At 42.5% G+C, this 17,057-nt stretch overlaps 2 protein-coding genes across 4 annotated transcripts; one reads left to right on the forward strand and one right to left on the reverse strand.

Annotated features, from left to right (window-relative positions):
- Positions 1 to 322: 322 nt before the first annotated feature.
- On the forward strand, positions 323 to 1,523 carry LOC128255899 (uncharacterized). The gene is made up of 2 exons (XM_052985764.1): positions 323 to 543; positions 794 to 1,523. Exons 1-2 carry the CDS (start codon positions 379 to 381, stop codon positions 1,313 to 1,315), a joined length of 687 nt encoding a protein of 228 aa, XP_052841724.1. The 5' UTR covers positions 323 to 378; the 3' UTR covers positions 1,316 to 1,523.
- Positions 1,524 to 14,779: 13,256 nt separating this feature from the next.
- On the reverse strand, positions 14,780 to 15,995 carry LOC128258439 (ELAV-like protein 1). 3 transcript variants are annotated; one of them, XM_052990067.1, is made up of 3 exons: positions 15,859 to 15,995; positions 15,607 to 15,787; positions 14,780 to 15,546 (listed from the first exon to the last, which is right to left on the reverse strand). In XM_052990067.1, the coding sequence occupies exons 1-3, from the start codon at positions 15,870 to 15,872 to the stop codon at positions 14,872 to 14,874; spliced, it is 870 nt and encodes a 289-aa protein (XP_052846027.1). In that variant the 5' UTR covers positions 15,873 to 15,995; the 3' UTR covers positions 14,780 to 14,871. The 3 variants fall into 3 exon arrangements, with proteins under 3 accessions (XP_052846027.1, XP_052846018.1, XP_052846007.1); XM_052990058.1 differs by having other exon boundaries at positions 14,780 to 15,736; XM_052990047.1 differs by having other exon boundaries at positions 14,780 to 15,787.
- Positions 15,996 to 17,057: the final 1,062 nt, after the last annotated feature.

Below are 17,057 nucleotides of genomic sequence, written 5' to 3' on the forward strand. Positions count from 1 at the left end.
GTATGGTTGTTCGAGCGAAAGTCATAAAATAGTTATACAAGGAAAACCTAAACTGATCAAGAATTCTTTTTTAAAACCTTGCGTGGAGTTGTGCCGAACGATACAAAAAAAGAAAATAAAAAATGCAACCACATATTAGCAATGAAAAAAGTGCAATTTCAAAGAAAAAGGATATCTGTATTAGGAAGTGCACGTGCAATAATCGGTAGATAACACAGTCTGATGGCGGTGTAAACCTTATCAGCGAAAGTGACTCATAGAGTCATTTCATTAATATGTCAGCGCAGCTGATAAGCACGTCATTAGAGAAGCAACAGCAACTAAGGGATTGACACAGCGCTTTAGTTGTCTGAAGGTTGGCACCGCGAACGGATCGAAATGCAGGCTCAAACAAACGTTTTTACGATTTTGGCAGTCTTAGGCATCTGTGGAAATTTAGTGAGTGTTGCCGGGAGTCGCTTGAGGATGCCCAGGTTGCCTGCGGCACTCGAAGGCTTTAGCTGCCGAAACGACAGCATCGGATTCAACTTTAACCTGACGCTAGTGAGTTATCACACAATTTATAAAGCTTAAATGGAAATACTTTGCGGTACACAGATTAAATAGTTTGTTAAAAAATAATAAGAAAATTCTTTATTGAAATTAGATTCATTTTCTTTTACCAATACAATTTTCACTAAGACTACTGTTCACTTTATTTGAAATTTTTGAATAGTGGTTTAAATCTTTATACTTCGTCATGTACAATTTTAAGGTTTATATAAGTCCCCTAATTTCCTCAACTTTTTTATAGCTCTCTGGCTACTGGTATGAGGCTGCCCGAGTGCCCAATGTCCAGGTGCTGGAGTGCCTGAATGTGTCCGTTCCCGCCGAGATCGAGGACAAAACCCTGTCGCTGGACTTGAACTTCATCAGCACAGTTAACAATGGGTGGCAGTTCACCAAGGACTCCGTCGACTTTCCCTGGGTCAACAGGACCCAGTTCGGGATCTTCGACCTGCATTACGATACGGTCACAGTCACCTACAAGTTGATGTACACGGACTACGTTTCCTTTGCCCTCATCTGCGGATTCGGCAGCATCTCGCCAGTGCCGCTCTTCAAGCTCTTCACTCGGCAGCGGGAGATCAGCCAGGCGATGATTGACTTGGTCAAGTCGGTGGCCGAGCAAAACGGTGTTGCTTCCCAGATTGCGTGGGACAAGCAGTCCCCGGATGAGTGCAATGGATCCACTGGTCCAGCTCCTTTGGCCATTCTCATCAGCTCCATCACTCTGATCTGGGGCCTCAGCTGGGGAAAACGAATTTGTACTTAGGCTATGTTATTTACTCACTAGTGTTATTACAACTATCAGTACAAACTCTTATCAAATTCGTCTATTTAATTCCAAAACACATTTTGCTTTATTTGGGGTCATTTAAAAAATACGGTCGACTTTTGTTATCTTTTTGGTCACGACAAACAAATTATGACATAATTGAGACGCAATTAAAATAAAATGAATCTATTTCTTATTAAGTAAATTGCGGGTCCACTGATTTAAAATTTAAATTAAATTAAAATTTTTTTTCTATTTAAAAGACTAAAGCCCTATATTTCTGTATGGGTTTTTGTTTTCTATTCTCTTAGCTATGATAAGCGATTTGTATTCCGATTAAATCAGGCAAGCATATCTGAGGAAGATGTGCCGGTGAAAGTTTATATTTCTATGCACTTTTTGACGTTGATGGGAAGGGCACATCGAGGGCTTGTACTGCAATAAGCTCGAACAAGTGCAATAACAAAGCCCAAAATTCCAAAGGAAAATACTGTGAAATATGAACTGAGCTAGGGCTAAAGAATTTGTTGGTTGCTCGATTTTCTTGGCAATTTTCATTTTCATAAACCCAATGCAGCAGAATGGGTGGAAAATAAAGTGAATCGAAAATGCTTTAAGTAGAGATCGAACCATTGTTGGCTTCACTGCGAGAAGTAATGCGGGTTTGGTATTTATTTTGGAAAGTAAAGCCTATGTCAAATATTCGATTATAAGAAATCAAGTTAGGTATTGCAGACTAAAATATATTACAACAACAAAAGAAAGTTTTTCTTATTTTTTTTAATAAGTTGTGAAATGAGTTTAATTATTTTAAAATTAAACATTTAAATTCGGAATAATAAGTTTAAAATAAGATACAAATTTAATTTGCGATAAGATCGAGTGTATTAATTTTAAACCTAAGACTGGTTTCTTCCGTTTTAAACAATATTTTCAGGAACTTCCCTATTAAACAGAATTGGTATTCGCTTGCTTTCGCTTTCAAAGCAGTATTTGTGAAAGGAATAATATTTTTTTCCCCTGTGCCATTTGGCTTTCAATTGCCTCCGCTCTTGGGCGAATCAATGAAGTGCAAACCGTGGTCAAATGAGCCGGAGTTGGGCGTCCTGGGCGGGCATCGATGGCCAAGGAACTTTCATTGATTTGATGCGTTTGCGTGCCGCTTGCGGTGGTTGCATGCTTGACTTGAGCGCCACCCAAAGCCAACTGGGCGAGGAGCTGCAAAGCTGTTTACTTGCAGCTAACCAAGTGAAATTGAAAGCCCTTTTGGCCCCGATAATTGTGTCCGGTCCTGCCACCGATTCCGATCCAGATCCTGCCCTTGCTCCTGCTCCTTCTCCTAGTGCCGGTCCAAATGTTAGCCTGGGTAATGGGATACTGGGATCGGGGTGTGTGCTCGTGCACCACATGATTACCCGGTCCCGAAATCGACGTAATCATGCGATGACGCTGCAAAAGTATCCGCAGACTCGCCAGACGCCCGGCCACGCCCACTTATAGCACACAGAACATAGTGAAAGGAACGGAGAGGAAAGGAAAGGAAAGGAAAGAAAGTCGAGGGAAAGCCAGCTGAAAACGAAAGTTAATGTGGCACATCGGTGGAAGGGTTAAACGGAGCCAACAAGTGAACCCCAGCGTACGTGTTCCAATTAATTTTGACATTTGCTCTTAATAGATGTGCAACAAGGTTTCGATTTCGATTTCGATTGAGTTACGCCCCAAAATTGTGTTCATAAATAAGGTTCTCCCATTCGTAAGTTAATGGATGAATAGGCTTCTTATCTTGGTATCAAAATGTTCAATAAAAAAGGTTAACTGCCTACTTTTGGGACAGCGATGTGAAATACAAGTTTTACAAGGCTCTGCTTATTTCAGAGGAAGGCTATTCAAATTTCATTTAGTTTGTATAAATTTTAAATTTAAAAAGTTCACTACTTGAAAGTCTGCTTGTGTCTGGTTGAGCTTTCTGCGGATAGTTTTTCAAGCTACACCATCCCTCACTCATTACGATTAACCCATGGCAGGCCCACAACTTGTGCTCTGCACCACGAACTGCTCAAAAATGCAACTATTCAAAATGCAAGCGCAAAAATCTGGCCAAACTTTGCGCATACTGCAAACAATCGGAGCTAAAAAAGGGGAAACTAAAGGCGGGCAAAGGAGCCTTCGGAGCCGAAAAAAAAACAAAGCCTGCTGCTGCACAAACATGCGAAACTATTAAAAACATGTCTTTGTCCTTTGGCCCGGGGTGCATATAATGAAATTCCTAGCTGCTTTGTGCCCACGACCAAGCCACTTGGCGAGATGTCACGGTCCCAGATCCGCTCCCTTCTCTATCTATATATATATATTATATATATATATATATATATCGCCTGGTGAGCCCGCTCTGGTTTTTTGCAGTATCAATCTAGGTGAAATATTAACAAGCGGGAGTCGGGACTGAAATTGGCGCGACTGAGAGCCGAAAGACAGAAGGACGACGGCAAGGCAGCTCATAAAAATTCCTTAGCTGACGACAAAAGCTCAGGACTCGGAGTGTGGGGCCTGTGGAGAGCTTAAAGCGGACCAAAACAGCGCTGAAACAATAGACTCGAGTTAACTCAAATTGATTCGCCGACGTTCCCGGCGAAATGAAACTCAACTCAGGCTGCGCCATTTTGTTGTGACTCCAAAGTTAGTTCCCTTTCCCTTTCCCTTTCCCATCCCCCTGCACTCGGCCGGCACTCCTTGCACCTTGATTGCAAGTTATTTGCAATTTTGTGCAAATTTAAAAGCAGAAAAGGGACAAAAATAAAGCAAAAACCAGCCAGACAGCACCCCAAACCTCTAGTCGTTGACTTTGGCACTGCACTTGAAAATTTTTTAAGTGTGCGCGAAATTTTTCATGCAATTTGTGCCGGAAAAGCGGGGTAAGGCGTTGAAAATGGAATGGAAAGCGGATGGGCCATTGTTGTGCCCAGGAGATTGGCAGACTCCTTCTCCGGCTGCTCAACTCGCTGGTTCATTTTTGCATTCGGGATATTAAAATTGACACTTCATTTGTGTCACTCACTGTGGCAGCGAAGTTTAAGCTCTTGTCGATTGCAGTCGATTGTGCAGCAATTTGCATTGAAAGAATCAAAGTGGAGTCGTTGTTGTGGTTAAGGCTTTGACTTAAGCTGGTTTGAGTGCTTCACTTATCGAACGCAGTGCGTTAAATTGGGCAGTGGAAGTGCACTTTAATGGAATATGTCAGTTGCGAAAGGATTAAAAAGTTCTTACCGAATTCCGACTTTAAGGTACTCTCTCTGTTTAATATAACTTTTTAATATAATAAACTTGGTTTTTAAGTCTTACAAATCTCAACCTATTTTTAAATGTACTCTCTCTGTTTATTAAAAAGTTCAAAACCCATCGCAAAGTCCACTTAGCCAGTCGAGTTATCCATCCCGGCGAAGAGAATACCTTACAAGGTGTCCCAGTCTGTTGCCTTTACTTACTGCAATCCTCCCTGTTTGGCCAAAAGGACGAGGCCCAAGAAAGATTTCATTAAGTGCCGGCCGTGGATGTCCTGCCGCCATCCGCCAGTCCTGCAACATGCAACAAAGGAGCTGCAACAATGCCCGACCAACAGCAACACCAACACGAAGGTTGCACTTCAAGTCATTCAGCCTCGTGCTGGCAGTGCAAACTTTTTAAGTGAATTTTTGATTAGATCGGGACGAAACTTTTTGTCGCACAGCCCAGTAAGTGGGGGTGGCGAAAGGGGGAGTGGACAGAGGGCTAACGGTCATAGATATAGTTGCCTTTCCAACTTAAAGTCACCAGTTAGTTTCGCCCTTTTGTAATTTGCGCAGAAGTATATTTATTTGTGCGAAAGGATAATAATAAAATATGCGCCCCAGATAGTGTTGCGCCTGTATGGCAAAGTTGTCCCTGCTTCAGTGTCCGACCCCGTTCCTTTCTGGACCCCTCGGATCCTTAGTCTGTGGAGGGCCAACGAAACTGCACCTACTGCAACTTTTCGCGAACAGTTCACAGTCTGTCTGGCCCATCCCTTGCATCGCTGAAGTTTTGCGCAAAAGTTAATAAAATTATTTGCCACAGACGTTGATAAATATGAAACAAGTCTCTAGCAAATGGCAAATAAATACAGCCAAGGCACCGAAAGGTTCGGGGGCATTGTCTCTGATATGAAATATTTGCCAAAGTTTTATTGCAATTTTTGCGCAGGTAGCTTTCAGTAATTGCTGTGCGGCTGGGAATGGTTTGAGTTGAAAACTGGACCAGAGATTTCCTCATATACAATAGTTCTTTATACGATTTCTTGTAACAATATTTACTTAATATTCAATAGCATCTCTCTTCACTCAAATATCGAAAAATAAATAAGGAGAAATTCTTTAAATCGCAGAGCAATTTCCGCTCAACCCTTCTAGGATTTTCATGGGTTCGTCCTTTTTTGCTAGCATATGCATTCCGTGTAGTTATTATTCATTGTCGTGCTTCAGCAAATATCAAATGGAGTCCGGCGAGTGGCTGCCGGGGATTCTGGTTCCCTGCTCTTTCCGCTTCGCTATCCGCCGTATTTTGTTTTCCCCGTTACTTACACTTTGCACATATGACCGGGGCGGAGTGGATTGACGAGGATGGGGGGTGTGGTTGCGTTATTGGCAACCCCATAACGACCTCGGCTCACACAAAAAAAAAGGAAATTTTTAATCGAAACATTTGTAGCGTGAAATTGTCGTTATGTTTGTCCTCCTTTTTTAAGCAGCAATATGTTAGGATTTAAATGTGTGCACAGGAAAAGTATCGAATATTGATTGCTTTCTGCTTTAGAGAAAATTTCAATAAATTTGCAACTCTGCCGAGCTGCGAAATCTGCTGATGTGTGACATTGATACGCCGTCGAAGGCGAAAACAGTCATTAGCCGGTCGTTAATCATAATTAGCTGGGCTCTGCTCAATCCGCTCAACCCGCTCAGCCCTCGATTTCTTTAATTTGGCAGGCAACAACTTTAAGAAGTAGACGAATCGAATTGCTGGCCATAAATCTCAATTTTCCACAAATTAGGCGACGATATGCCAGGCCGGCCAAACCGAAAGACCTGGCCAACTTCCGGAGCAGGTAACTGAAAGCCACACATCAAGCCCAACTATAACTCAGCTCAACTCAACTCAACTCGGTAGTTTCGGCCTCTCTTCTCGCCCGGTGACATCTGCTCAATTTATCGTTATTTTTGGCCTGGTCCAAACAAAAAATCAATTTGCCCCATGATAAAGAACCAACAGGAGCCAAAAAAAAAAAACATCCGTCCAAATGAAGACAGCGGCAGAGAGGAGCTGCAAAACTTTTGAAGCTGGCAAATCGAACTGTTCCCGTTCCCGTTCCCGTTCCCGCACTGGCAAATCTTCAGACTCCTGGAGCACTCCAGTGATTTATGCCCTGGAAACTGTTTTTGAAATGTGGCTTCAGTCTCGGCCGGCGAGCCTATTCTCCGCTGCTCCGTGCTGCACTGCTGGCCAAAAGTCAAGAAGGGAACGCCGAACACAAAACTGTCCAAAGTGTACAAATTGGCCTGGCATGAGTTATTGATGATCCGGGCCGTGAAATGAACGACCGCAGCTCCTCGGCCTCCCAAAGGCAGCCAGACTGACTGACTGACTGACTGACGCTGCGACTGTCCTAGATGTGGGAACAAATGCCAGCCATTTACCAGAAAAGAAGTTAAGTTCCACTGGGTCCCAGCTCCAAATGAGTGGGAGTCTGGCTAATTGAGGAATACTTTTATGTAACAGTACTGCGTTGAGGAAGAGGGAGAGTGATCCATTGAATGGGAAGGTAACATGCCTAGATTTCCATTGCTGATCCAGTTGTTTAAATCATTTTTTGAAGATTACCTTATTTTGTTGACCTGACTTAGACTTTTATAACATTTTGGAGCGCTAGGAGCTATCCAAAAAATAACTTAACTAAGTTTAATGACCATGATTAAGAAAATGTATAAAAAAAAATAATATTTAATAAAAAATAACTTTATTTTATCATCATCATTTTTTATTATGAATTTATTCTTCAAATGTTTTTAAGGCATACATTTATTGGTAGTTTTTAACTTGACAATCAATATTATAATTCCTCATGTTTCGAAGAATTGTACAAACTCAATGTATAGTGTAAGGGTGAAATCATACTAAAATCAAGTTATATTATAATAAAAAAAATTACAAAGATATCTTCTAGTTTGGATTTGGTCTTCAATATTTTAAAATATCGTTTTTCGGTTATTTTTGTAAAATTAAAAATATTTCCCAAATTCCGTAAGCATAACTAGGTCTTAGTCCAAAACTATCCTCTACCTTGACCCCTCCTCACAGCGTTAACCTAATTAGCCCAAACCAAGTCGGACTAAGACATAACTCATCCGCTCAGCCCATTAAAGTAAATTCCATAAAATATGCATGGGGTGCGCCCCTTCCCAATTATTACAAGATCATAACTCATGTCAGGGCAGGTCAACGCGAACAAATATGCGAGTCTCGCTTATCACGGCGACAAAATCGTGTTATTTAATGTTGTGCTAATTTCTGGCCAAGTCAACAGGACGAAAACACACCCCAGGTGAAAGGATGGGGCATTCCCCAGCCAGGTGAAAGCCGTGACACTTTCGTGCGGTCGAGCAAACCGAGGCTCATTTCTTGGCCATTTCCGTCAAGTGCCGCGTCTGCGGCTGTGGGACACGAACTATTTACAAATGACCAGACATTTAAGCCAAATGCTTCCGGGTTGGCCCTGCTAAATGCCTGAAAATTATGCTGCCTTGACATGAAAGGGGCCAAAAATCGTACAACACAAAAAATTAACGACAAGCAGAGTGTGTTTTGGAAGGTTAAGTCGCCTTTTAAATACGCTTTAAGGGTATGAAACTTTGTTTTGAATTTTTTTCTGAAACTAATGCTTAGTATTTGTATTTATATAATATATTTCTACTTATTTTCTGAAGATTAAATTTAAAACTTACTTCGATCAACAATACATTTTTCTTTTTTAAATATATTTTTGGAATTTTACAGAATTTTTAAATAGTAGCCAACCAGTACTCCTTCACCCTTGACACAGCTCAGCATTAAGTATGCATACTTTTCCCCCTCCGACTTGCACAAGAAACGATGAGTTATGTAAGCATTGTGGCCATGCACGGCCAGAAACCGCAGGACAGTGGCTCCTTGGTGTCACTGTGTCAATTGCTCGGCTCCTGCCCAAATAGCAGCTGCTGGCCCACCCAAATCGACTCGGACTTAATTAAGTTACAACCTCGGGGCGACGGAGTCGAGGACGATACAATTTCACTAATTTCCGTGCAAGGCGACACCAACAATCAGCGGCCGGCGAATGTTAAATGCTCGGTCCACTAACTGGTCACGAGTTAATAAATATTGTCCGTCGGCGCACCCAGACGAAGGCGGGCAAACAGAAACAAAAACAGGAACAGAAACAGAGCCGTTTCAGGCGTTAAAAGCCCCGAAATGAACGGTCAATATATGGGGGGGCATAAATAATATTTAGGGGTTGGCTGCCACCCCCAAATTGCCACTTTCCACCTCCCGCTTTCGCTGATGTCGTCTAGCGTGTTTGAGCAGCATTTCCGCTGCGTTTTGTTCTGTTTGCTTTCAATTAACCAAAACTGGACATGGACATCGCTTCGCCCAATTGGACGCTGCCCTTTTTGTATTTATATGCCCGTCCTGGTTTGGCTGATGGCCGCGAACTGCCTGCTAATTGAGTGCTTGCCAGACATTATGTTTTCGGAAACTGAGCAAACTGTCCAATGAAATATGACTGAAAGTGTAAATAGATATTTTATTAGCATGGGAATCAGCTGGGGGGAAGCCATTAGGTTGGGAATTAAATTATAATTTGTGTATAATGGGATAAAGATTTGTATTTGATGGGCATTAGATGCTTGTTTATCATTGAAGTTTATTTTAACTACTTTGGCTTCAAAATAATAGAATTATTAACTCTTTGTCAGTTCCCAGTTCATCATCTCACACACAACTCTTGCCGACTTTAATTGTCCTGACACCTAATGAATCCCCGCTGACAGTTTAATAAGTCCAATGCTGCAGGCAGAATTGGATTTATCGGACACTTTCCAGCTCATCGCCCCGACACCGCTCTTCGGGGGTTTCAATGGCCACTTCCCGGAACCGTTAAGACAGTCAGTCAGTGGTCAGTGGTCAGTGGTCGGTGGATAGCCGCCAGCACTTCCGACCGACCGGCCAGGGATAAACTTCAAAACCCCACTCGGATCCTTGGGAAAAGAAGGCCAACTGTGGTCCGAGTGGCCTGCCCTTGCTTGACTTTCGCACCACCCACTTCAGCTCTTGGGCTCGTACAATAATCTTGATTTCGTGGTCAATTGAATTCTTAACTTCTCAAAGCCCGACACACAACAGCCAAGGATATCTCGAGGGCGTGTCCTGGCCACGGATGACAGTGCAAAGGAGGTGGCCAGCTGGACCACCAGTTGGGCAGTTGAGCATCGCTTGCCAAATTGCGATTACTCAACAACAGAAGCGGCGGCTGACTGAGTAGAAAACGATTTGGCCATTGCCTACTTATTGGCCATTGATTTCTGAAAAATGGGCCAGGCCAAGAGGAGGCCAATTTGTGGGCCAATTTAATGCGTTATGATCTTTACGAGGGGAGCTGCTCCTTGGATCCTTTCGCTGGCCTTGCCTGGTGCCGTCGATTACATTTCCAGCCCCTCCACCGAGGCGAGACCGAGTCATTTGCCATAACACTTTGCTTCCACCCCCCGACCCCCTTCCATTGTAGTAGTTTTTGTTTCGTGTTCGAACATCTTTATGGGTAATTAAAACTTTTGCCCATTTTTGCCTGAAAGTTGGTTTTTGTTTTGCCCAATTCCCATCTGATTCTGAATCCCAGTCCCTATTAGCCAATCCCAGTCGCAATCCCATTCCCAGCCCTTATCCCATCCACATTCACTTCCTGTGTTCTAGGCAAATTTATTGCTGTTCAATAATACCAATTTTTGGCCTTTCTTTTGCCCGAGATGCCAACAGATGTGTTGGCAAACTATTTCGCCCAGAATAGTTTTGCGAAGCACGTTTGTGTTCACACTCGAGTGTTCCACATTATTGAAATTGAAGCGCGGTAATGTGTCTGCAATATTTGGTCTGGGCTTCCCGTTCCGGCCAACTTTTGGCATTCCGCGTTTGGCAAATTATTTTCGCCTGCCAATGTTCTGCGCTTATCTTCTCAACTTTGGTGTTATTTGTGGCTCCAAACTTCGTGTAACGTTCCGCCAAGTGCATTTTCTTCATATCAATAAGAAAGGCTAATAGTGGCTGGGAAAATTCCATTCAGAAAAGTCTAGGCAAAGTATCAATACCAAAGAAATCAAATACAACCGAATATTAAAGCTGAACATTATATTAATTAGTAATTCCTTAAATGCGAGAAATTTCTGAGAGCAACAGATAATGCCCAAGTATTAGCTAAAGCTCAATTGAAAATTCTCCTTAGATCTAAATATAGACACTCAAAGTTTAAATCTGTTCAGCTTAGAACTGGGTCTGGACCCACTGAAGCATGGACCTGTGAATGAACTTATTGTCGTAATCAGCAGGCAGTCGTAGACAACTCTTAACCCATTCCCAACCATGGGAAAACGCCAAGCATCCAGCTTTCCGGCATTATCTCCCGGGGGAAAGGGAACCCGGCCTTATCTCAAATTTTCGAGTATTAACGCATCGTGGGGAAACTTCCGCTTGTTTGCCGAGCGGCTTAGAAGACTCACAAGCACACACACTCACACACACTCACACTCACATACACACCAAGACTCGCAACACACACCCACATCCGCCAGGACAAGACAAATTGCAGATTGGTAGACTCGCCTGCTCCGCCAACTGGGATTCCCCTTCGGGCGCGTGGAACAAAGGCAAATCCATATTTTATTTTGATTATTTTCCGGCGCCTCGGCAGGTGTCGATTTCGTGTGATTTCTCTTTGGGGCGAAATTAAATTTAGCCAGGGACTTGCAACACCCCCCCGCCCGCACACTCAAATCAGCGTCAATCAATTTTGGTCGCTTTCGTCAGAGAAAAACAAGCCTCAGCCGCCGACCAAAAAGTCTCCCTTTGTGATGGGAAAAATTATTGAATTTGTCAACGACTGCCGCAGGCGGAGCCGGAGTCGAAGTGAGGGCTTTAAGTTTACCGGCCCAGGACCAAAATTAAAGAGTTCCGAGATTTATGCGACTGTTGTAGGTGTCAGGCAAACAGAATTATGTTTGGAAACGATTTTCCACCTTTGCCGTCATACATCATCAGGGGGTTGTAAGTCCTGGGCCAAACAACCCTCCAAATTTAACAAATTTCTTTGCGACGTTTTTAAATTTCGATTTTTTTTTGTTTGTGTGATGACGGAGGGGAGCGGCTAATGTAAATCGCATGTGTGTGTATGACCTACGCCTTATTTAGTGAAGCGCCCCAAACCCCAAACGCCCAATCCCAGAGCCAAGTGATTTGTTGACAAAGAAATTTTTTAATAATTCACAAAAAGTCAGGAGCGAGCGGAATCTCATTCAGCATAAGTGATGATGTAATTTTCGCTAAAAATTGAAAAAATCTCCACGCAGGCAAGAGCGATTTGGGGTAGTAGCTACGGTAACCCCTCACGTAAAATATGCTGCAACAATATGTTGAGTTAGAGCTGAGTGTGTTGTGCTCCTGACGATGATGAATGGGGCACGCATGCACTGATTCCACTGCCGGACTGGCTGACAATCCCGTCACGGATCCTGGCGAATTATATGACCCTTCGAAGGTCCTCGTAGCAACTTTATCATTTGCAAAAAGGAGTTGGCGTTGGAGCTCATAATAAACCGGAGAGCGAGGATCGTCAGGTAGCCTTTAAACATCAATGTATATATATTTGAATTGTAATATTTACTGAAGTACTCAGAGAAATGATTTCATATACGAGTCCATTACTCCAGGCTTACTAGTTTATTTTATAGAACTCAATAAACCAGACATTGCAGGCGAGTGAACCCTGTAATAGCTAGCCATTACCAGACCTGCAGTGGTTGAACACTTCCCCAAACTCAGGAAACCCCCCTGATGACTCAATGTTCTCCTCTGGGGAGAGAAAGACCTCTTCGCCCCTTCAAACGTAATGCCGCCCTGAAAATGATAGTCGAAAGCTGGACAACTTTTAATGCCTGCTGTCGATGGTCATGTGCATAGCTCATTAGTTTTCGCCTAATTTGAAAGGCAGGCGTTCGGTTTGGATCGGTTCCTGGCCTGGCCTAATGGAATTCAATCAATTTCCATTTATTTCGATAGCGAAAGTCGCACCACCAAGGGCCACAAAAGTGTGGTCCAGCAGCGGGAGCTGAAAAATTTCTTAATTATCCTGACGTGACGCTCGTGGGGGCGGCTTGGTTGACAAGCTTTTTAGCCACCGCCGCTTTTTCCTCCCTTGCCAATTTGTGGGCAGTCTGTTTTCTTAATGCTTGCGGACAAAGCAAGACAAATGAGTCGAAATCACTAAGGAAAATGTGTAAGTAAAATACTTTAGGCTGGTGAGAAATGCAGGGAAAATCAGCAAAAGTAAGTCCAGGACTTCGCTTCTTAACATTCGAACATAATTTAAGCTAATACAATTTGATTGAAAGCAAATCGCTTCTCCGAAAGTAATCCCAGTTGAAAACAATATGCCACAAATGTCAATACAACAATAAACGGAGCCATGGCTCCAATGGAAATCCCCAAAACATTCTCCGTCAGAACCGCCAAGGGCGAAAAAGGATGAGAATGGTGAAAAGCGTATAATCTGCTTATCAAGGGGCTGCAGCCCTTTTTGTCCAAGGACTCCATATCCTGCTAGGGACGAGCGCCTCTCTGACAAGAAAAATGAAATGAAAATTGTAAACAAAAGGGAAGTGAAAATTTGTCTTTGATTTGCATTTCTAGCATAAGATGAAGTTGAAATACAATTGTTCTCAATTTTAGGTTTCATTACGCCTTTGTCTAGTTTTCTTTTTTAATACATCACAGCGCATTTAATTCACAAAAGAGCAATCCTTCAACGTCCATTAAGTTTTTGTTTGAAAAATTGGGTAAGCAAATGCATTTGCATTTTTCTTTTAAAAAAAGTTTCGTAAATTTTTTTTAAATGTATTATATGTTCTGATTAAAGGAGTTAAGGAATTTTCGGTTAGGTTGTTTGGCCAACACACTTGTATCTTTCCATTAAAAAAGGCTTTGTTATGCAACTCGTAACATGTATGTTACTTAAGGATGTAGCTCATGGACAAGGCAGGTAAAATAAAATATATATGTCAAAATAAGGATATTATCTTTAATAAACATTTTTGGAGTTTTGTGGTATAGTGCTAAGGTATTTCTGTAAAGTATTCCCCTTCAGCCAACTCTTGATTATGCAAGACCATTTATACCTCGGCTACAAAAAAGTGCATCTTGCTTCGATAAACAAAGGGCACTTGTAAAGCAAAGGGAAGTGAACAGAATCTGTAAGTTAAATCTGAATGGACCAGAGGCTGAAACAAGAGCAACAGTCGAAAGGGAAACAAACTGAGGAACTGAACAAGATACCGATTCCGAGATGCAGAGGCAGCTTTGCGCCTCAATTATAATGAGAAAAGCAAACGAATTGGAAATAATTTTCAATTCACTTGTTTCCCACCTACTTTCGTGGGTCTTTCCTGCTTATTCGGTTTGCGATCTTCAAATATTTATGCGCCCTTTGTGTTCATTATTTATTTGCATGCATCCCGAAATCGAAATCAGAAACATAAACCCCGAATAAGACGCACCTTTTGGGCCAACTGGCAGCCCCTGGGTAAGTCGAGGGTACCAGGCGATTGATAAAGCCGTTAATGTTTTTAGGAACCGAGGATCTCGTGTCCGTAGGAGTGGCTTGTTTGCCAACGATAAGCCAAACTCCTGCGGCAAAATAATGAATTATTTATGTAAGCCAGAAAACGGAGGGCAGCCAAATGCATAACTGAATGAAAACGTTAAGGCAGAAATTAATTGGGCGGACTACCTAAAGGAAGGCGGGTATAAATCCAAAATGCAGCTCACAAGAATTTGATTCTCAAAAAAGGCAAGTCTTGATTTGATGATCAAGTATCCCTTAGGCAAACGAAATAAGCATTTAGAAAACCAAATAAAAAATAATGCTTTAAACTCCTTTGGCTAAATATTTTAAATTTGATCTGAACTAGTAATGATATAATAGAATGATATAATTTTTATATCTGATATGATAAGTGTGTAAATATCAATATACAAAATCTAAAATACCTTTGGCAAAATATATTACAAACTATGTTATTTTTATATTTGATATGATATTATATATAATTATCAACATACATCTTTAAAATATATATTGCTTAAAATTCAAAATAATATGGCGAAATATTGCAAACATTTGTTCTGAGTTAATTCTGAATATGACACGTAAGATGCATAGATAATATAGTGAAGTGTTGAAATAAATTTCAATTGAATGATTGCTGGGATTCACAGTGATTTCGAACTCGTGGACGCTTGGGATCCTTCTGAGCCTCCGTCTCCATGCGGCGCTTGGAGATCGGTGGCGATTTTAGACGTCGCTTGTTGTTCGGCTGGGTTAACTTGAACTGGAGGCCATTAGAGGTTTGGTTCGGACCACCACGGCCTTGGGAAGGGTGTCCCTTCAGTTGGCGCTCGTAGAACTTGACCGTGATGGGCCGGTAGGCCCCGTTGATGCGGCGCTGGTCCATGGCAAGCTTGGCCACCTTGGCGTCCTTGAACTGCTCGTATCGCACGAAGGCCACGCCACAGCCCTGCTTGGTGAGCTTGTCCCGCATGACATTCACGTCCAGGATGGGGCCGTAGGGGGAGAAGAGGTCGTGCAGCCCTTGCTCATCCATGTAGTTCGGCAAGTGGGCCACGTACAGGTTGGCGTTCCTGTTATCCTGCCCCGAGGGCCTGGCGTGGGCCACCTTCAGGCGCTTGCCGCGGATCTGGTGTCCATCCAACTCGTTCTTGGCCGCCGCCGCCTGGCGGTTGGACACGAAGTCCACGAAGCCGTAGCAGCAACTTTTGCCCGTGAAGGAGTTGCGGATGATCTTGGACTTGCGGATCTCGCCGAACCTGGAGAAGATCGCGTTCAGCTCTGCCTCCTTCATGTCCTGCGGCAGGAAGTTGATCATGAGGTTTGTACGGTCCCCACGTCCGGAGAATTGCGATACCTTGAGTCGCTCCTGACTTCCGGCCTGGAAACTGCCGTATCCGGCGTAACTCCATTGCACCATCTGGACTTTGGGCTCCTTGGAACCGGGCACATTCGTTATTTTTTGCGTCCGACCATTGGTGTGCCGACTAGGCGAAGAAGAGAAGTTAATCAACGACTTTATTCTGGAGCTCTCCGCGCTTTCAAGCCATAAAATAAAAAATATAAAACAATTGCAAATTAAAAGTTTTCGCAAAAACTAAATACGTACTTAGAAGAACCCATTTTCAATATCTGACGAAATGAAAAATAAATTGCGACTGAGTGAAAGCTCCTGACAGATATACATATTTTTTTTCAAAGCTTGCCAATACTGTCGCTGGATTTCTACATGTCAAAAGTTGTGTGGTGTTGGATAACGGATATTGTCAAAAAAACAATGTTAGAAAAGGTAATAGTATTCCAAAACGTATTAGGCAAGATTATTTAATTTCGAAAATAGAGTCGAAGGTCCTAGTTACCAGCACTCAACACCTTACGCGTAACTCCTCTCAGATGAAATATTGTATTTCATATCTAAAATAAAAAACAAAATAATAAATATTTTAAAACCTAAGGATTTCTATTTAAAATGACTTATTCACCAAATCAACTCAAAACAGCAATATTTAAAATAAAAATAGCGACAATGCCTTTTCCTACTTCTGGATGCAAATTAAATAAATTCCACTGGATGCCATCGCTGATTGGGCTGAAAAGTTAGCGTGCCAAGACAAAATGAAACCCTTTATGTGCGCAAGGTGCAAAAGTTTCTGAAAAGTTTTCCACCTGTTTATTTATTTGTTTGCTGATTATGGAATTTCAACGTTGCCGATTCGCGAAGGTGGCAGAACTGCACTGAGGAATGCGAAAACTGGGCAGGTGAAAATTAAATTAAATTGGATGTTGGCAATTTTGGGCACTCGAACTTATTGAATGGACTGCGTGGTGATCGGCCATCGAATATCCCCTGAGTATTCTGCCACGATTTGCCAAAGAAAACTGGTTCATTATTTATTTTTGTTTTATTTAGCCTCATATTAATTAATTTCCATTTCCGTTTTGTTATCCAGGCTACGCCGATTTTTACCTTCATGCTGACTAGACAATTAATCAAGTTTAATTACTCGAACGTTGCGTTAGGAGACCGCCGGCTCCTTATCCGCCCGCTGCTCGAGGACTCCCCCAGGGGATCAGCCCGGTGTGGTGGGCATCTGCATTAATCACCGGAATATGCTTACATTTCTCAGCGCCATGTGTGGGGATGGGGAGCGGGCCAGAACTGGGCAGGACGCAGATAAAACTCGCCATTAAAAGACGCCTCACGTAAACAATACATCTGGATGAGGTCGGTCGTTTACATATTTTCGCAGCGAATAGCTTAGCGGCGGTAAACTTGTACGATTTAAAACCTTTTTTCTGTATACCAAA

This window comes from Drosophila gunungcola, chromosome 3R (assembly GCF_025200985.1).
Source record: "Drosophila gunungcola strain Sukarami chromosome 3R, Dgunungcola_SK_2, whole genome shotgun sequence".
In the NCBI taxonomy this organism is placed as follows: Eukaryota; Metazoa; Arthropoda; class Insecta; order Diptera; family Drosophilidae; genus Drosophila; species Drosophila gunungcola.